Below are 4380 nucleotides of genomic sequence, written 5' to 3' on the forward strand. Positions count from 1 at the left end.
TCTCTCTGAGACACAGCAGAAGTTAGTAGCAAACGTTGTATTGTGTTGTGTTTGATGGAAGGAGGTGTAGCAGAAGCCGATGTCTCTGCCTTCAGAGAATGTCTGTCTCTTTCATGGAAAAACCCTTTTGTTCTTCGTCTTGCTCTCTCTGCTGGAATTGGAGGCTTTCTCTTCGGCTACGACACTGGTAACTAATTTCATTTCTACTTATTTTTAACTTTTATATTTTATTTTACAAAATTAATTTACTGAATTATTTTATTTTACAAAATGATGCACAGGAGTCATATCTGGAGCTCTCTTGTATATCAGAGATGATTTCAAAGAGGTCGATACAAAGACTTGGCTTCAGGTAATCTACATTTTTCTACTTTCTTCCAATTTTCCTTTCTTTTTATTGACTTTTATACCCCTCTCAAATAAACCATACTCACAACGCCACCTATTCTAATAAGGACAAAACAGGGTATTTCCCTCTCCAATGTACCATCCCATATTTCCTTTTTCAATTTAACACTTTCTCCTTGTCCTTTCTGTTCGGCCGGTATTAGCTTAATTCGTTTTTTTTTTATAATTTAAAATTATTTATATATTATAAGTTAATCTTATTTCTCAATTAATACGAGACTCTCAATCTTATAAAACACTTATAAGTAAGAAAAAGAGGAAATAAAATTAAGAAATATACATCTCGAATGTGGGATTAGACATTTAATGGCTAATCTGATAGCGGGTGAAAAAACATACCCAACAACAACATTAGAATAGACTTTAATCATGACTCTGATATCATGCTAGAAGTGGACTTTAAACCTAACTAAATCTCACAAAAACAGCTTGTAGAGTAAGGTTTCCACCCACTTATATATATTGAATTGACTTTATCTCTCTAATCAATATAAGACTTTCAATAAAAACAATTATATTAATTTAGGTTAAAGTAATTTAACTTAAAAAGAAAATTTTTTATTCTTATAGACTCTCTCGAAGTCTTCAGAAACACATTTTCACTTATTATTTTTTATTATTATTTTTTTTTTACATTTCATTTAGTAAATCCACATATACTAAGAGGAGATACTACACTTGGTAAGATATTATACGTCATAGGCTGTGATTGGATAATCGCATTTTACACAGTTTATATATAATTTTTTTCTCTTTACTTATGATTTTATTTTTATTTTTTAAAATAAGTTTATATCGGGATTTTATTGAAACTTTAGATGTTTTACTAGTTTCCTTTAAAAATCTGATAAAAAAATAAATAAAAACTGGTATGCATTAATAAAATTAAAATGTGTCAATGAATCTTTTAAATACTTTTCAATATTTTGTACTGAAGGAGCATACAAATAACATGAAAGTGTCTATATTCCTCATCGATTTATAAATTATCACTATCAAAAGTTTGATACCTTTAACAGCTATTTAAAACTCATATTACACATAATTTTTATTTAATTGATAATGCAAAAAAAAAAAAAAAAGTTACACAAAAGTTACAGAAAATGAAAATATATTAAACCCATTCAGTTTAGGAATCCAACAGCTAAAAGTAACATTGAGATTTCTTTTAAAAATAAGAAAATTATTTATCTGTATGAATCTTTAATTATCAATTGCAATGTTCAAAATACAAAATCATGTTTTATAAAATATCTTTTAAAATTTCAATCCGATTAAATGGATAAATAAATGAAAATTTAAATTTTACAGAAACAGTTCAAAAGACAAAACAACATGATGTTCAACTCTTTCAAACTTGTGAATCCGATTTCTCTAAACAAACACTTCTAATAGAAAATTCCAATAGTCTAAACAATGTGTTACAAATTGTGTGTAAAAATTTTGATGTATTACACGTATATTTATTAAATTTAGAATATGTTAACATAATAACAAAAATAATAAACTAGTGAAAAAATATAAAGATTTAAAATATTCAAAGTAACAATTTTTTTTTTTTTAATCATAATAAGTTGTAACTTTGGTGTTGATGAAACAGGAAGCAATAGTGAGCATGGCACTTGCTGGAGCAATCATAGGAGCTTCAGTTGGCGGATGGATCAACGATCGATTTGGAAGAAAAAAGTCAATAGTTGTAGCAGATACCCTCTTTTTCATTGGGTCTATCGTGATGGCTACTGCAATGAACCCAGCAACCTTAATTGTTGGTCGTGTTTTTGTTGGCCTTGGTGTTGGAATGGCCTCAATGGCATCCCCTTTATACATCTCAGAAGCATCACCAACAAGAGTTCGAGGAGCCCTTGTTAGTCTCAATGGACTTCTCATCACTGGAGGACAATTCCTTTCCTATGTCATCAACTTGGCCTTCACAACCGTCAGATCACAACACTATATATTCTCCATATATTTTTCATTTCCAATTAACCATTTCTCATGAACAATCATTTTTCACGTCAGGCACCAGGAACATGGAGGTGGATGTTGGGAGTTGCAGCAGTACCAGCTCTGACACAAGTCATATTGATGGCTTTTCTCCCAGAATCACCTCGTTGGTTGTTCAGAAAGGTTATTACTATTAGTGCTGCCGATTTATTTCTTCTGGTAAAAATCTATGTGTTCACTTCTCTATCTATCTGGTGTTTAACAGGGAAGAGAAGAAGAAGCTAAAGAAATTTTGAGGAAGATTTACCCTCCCCAACATGTTGAAGACGAGATAAATGCTCTGAAGGAATCAGTTGAAATGGAAGTGAGGGAAGCTGCAGCTTCTGACAAAGTCAGCATAGTGAAACTACTGAAAACGAAGACCGTGAGAAGAGGTCTATATGCAGGAATGGGTCTTCAAATCTTCCAACAGTTTGTGGGAATCAACACTGTGATGTACTACAGTCCCACCATTGTTCAGTTGGCTGGTTTTGCGTCCAATAGGGTTGCACTGCTTCTTTCACTGGTGACTGCAGGGCTAAATGCATTTGGCTCTATTTTGAGCATATATTTCATTGACAAGACTGGAAGGAGGAAGCTTGTGTTGTTGAGTCTGTTTGGTGTAGTAGGTTCCCTTGTTGTTTTAACTGTTGTTTTTCACGAGACCACTGCTCATTCCCCAATGGTTAGCACAATTGAAACCTCTCACTTCAACAATACCTGCCCTGGTTACACCATAGCTACCAACCCTTCTCAATGGGATTGCATGACATGCCTCAAGGCTTCTCCACAGTGTGGCTTTTGTGCTTCTAGAGCCAATAAGGTAAATGTATCTTTATGGACTTTTTCAACAAATAACAAGAGACTAGTGGGTATCTTTTGGACCAAACCCTAAGTTTTTGTGATTGAAGTTGAATTATTGTACAGCTATTACCAGGTGCATGCTTGATTTCAAATGAGAGAACAGAAGATGAGTGCAAGAAAGAGGAGAGGCAATGGTACAGTAGGGGATGTCCTAGTAAATATGGGTGGCTAGCTTTAATTGGGCTAGCACTGTACATCATATTCTTCTCACCAGGGATGGGAACAGTTCCATGGGTTGTGAACTCTGAGATCTATCCCTTAAGGTACAGAGGAATCTGTGGAGGAATAGCATCTACCTCCAATTGGGTTTCAAATCTCATTGTGGCTCAGTCCTTTCTCTCCTTGACACAAGCCATTGGAACCTCATCCACATTCATGATCTTCATATTCATCACTCTTGCAGCCATTATCTTTGTCATTATTTTCGTCCCAGAAACCAAAGGACTTCCAATTGAGCAAGTGGAGAACATGCTCCAAACAAGATCTTTGAACTTTAAGTTCTGGCAGTCAAGTCCTCAATCTGCTCAAGTACCAGACCAAAAGCATCAATCAGTTTGATTCACTCAATAATCTGGTGAAAGTAATTCCTGTAGTAGTACTAAAAGAGTAAGATGATGCGTGTTAGATTTCGCATTGTATATATACTGTGTTTGTATTTCTGTTTAACCTTTTAACATTTTGGGTGTCTGTGTATAATACTATTTATTTGCTGTCACAATATCTTATTCATACGTTTGATGTCACTTTTTTATTATTAATTTATATATTTAAAATGGATCAATTAAAATCTATCACATAAGTTATTGCATGCATGAAAGAGTAGTTAAAAAAACATTTTTCGAAAAAATTACTTAATCTTTTTTGTTTTGAAAAAAGTGAAACATGATTTTGGGATCAATTTGATCCATAATTTGTTTAAACTTTTAGACCTAGCCCAATGCTGTGGATTTCATAGTTTTTGTTAGATTTCAGTGATTAGCTACGTTATATTCTTAAATCGTTTTTTGTATTCATTGCATTTATAATAAAATAAAGGGTGGTGGTGCTACACAGATACTTCATTTTTTCCTCAACCTCCATCCAATACCAATAGAAAAACAATTTTATGTGAAAATATAAATCAAT

At 32.9% G+C, this 4380-nt stretch overlaps 1 protein-coding gene across 1 annotated transcript; it reads left to right on the top strand.

Annotated features, from left to right (window-relative positions):
* LOC106761480 (probable inositol transporter 2) lies at positions 1-3967 on the top strand. The gene is made up of 6 exons (XM_014645033.2): positions 1-187; positions 282-352; positions 2009-2344; positions 2428-2535; positions 2618-3214; positions 3319-3967. Exons 1-6 carry the CDS (start codon positions 55-57, stop codon positions 3811-3813), a joined length of 1740 nt encoding a protein of 579 aa, XP_014500519.1. The 5' UTR covers positions 1-54; the 3' UTR covers positions 3814-3967.
* Positions 3968-4380: the final 413 nt, after the last annotated feature.

This window comes from Vigna radiata, chromosome 5 (assembly GCF_000741045.1).
Source record: "Vigna radiata var. radiata cultivar VC1973A chromosome 5, Vradiata_ver6, whole genome shotgun sequence".
NCBI lineage: Eukaryota > Viridiplantae > Streptophyta > Magnoliopsida > Fabales > Fabaceae > Vigna > Vigna radiata.

Coding starts and splice junctions, on each gene's coding strand:
- LOC106761480 (XM_014645033.2), top strand. CDS start 55: ATGGAAGGAGGTGTAGCAGAAGCCGATGTCTCTGCCTTCAGAGAATGT. Junction 353..2,008: donor ATACAAAGACTTGGCTTCAG/GTAATCTACATT, acceptor TTGATGAAACAG/GAAGCAATAGTGAGCATGGC. Junction 2,536..2,617: donor CTCGTTGGTTGTTCAGAAAG/GTTATTACTATT, acceptor GGTGTTTAACAG/GGAAGAGAAGAAGAAGCTAA.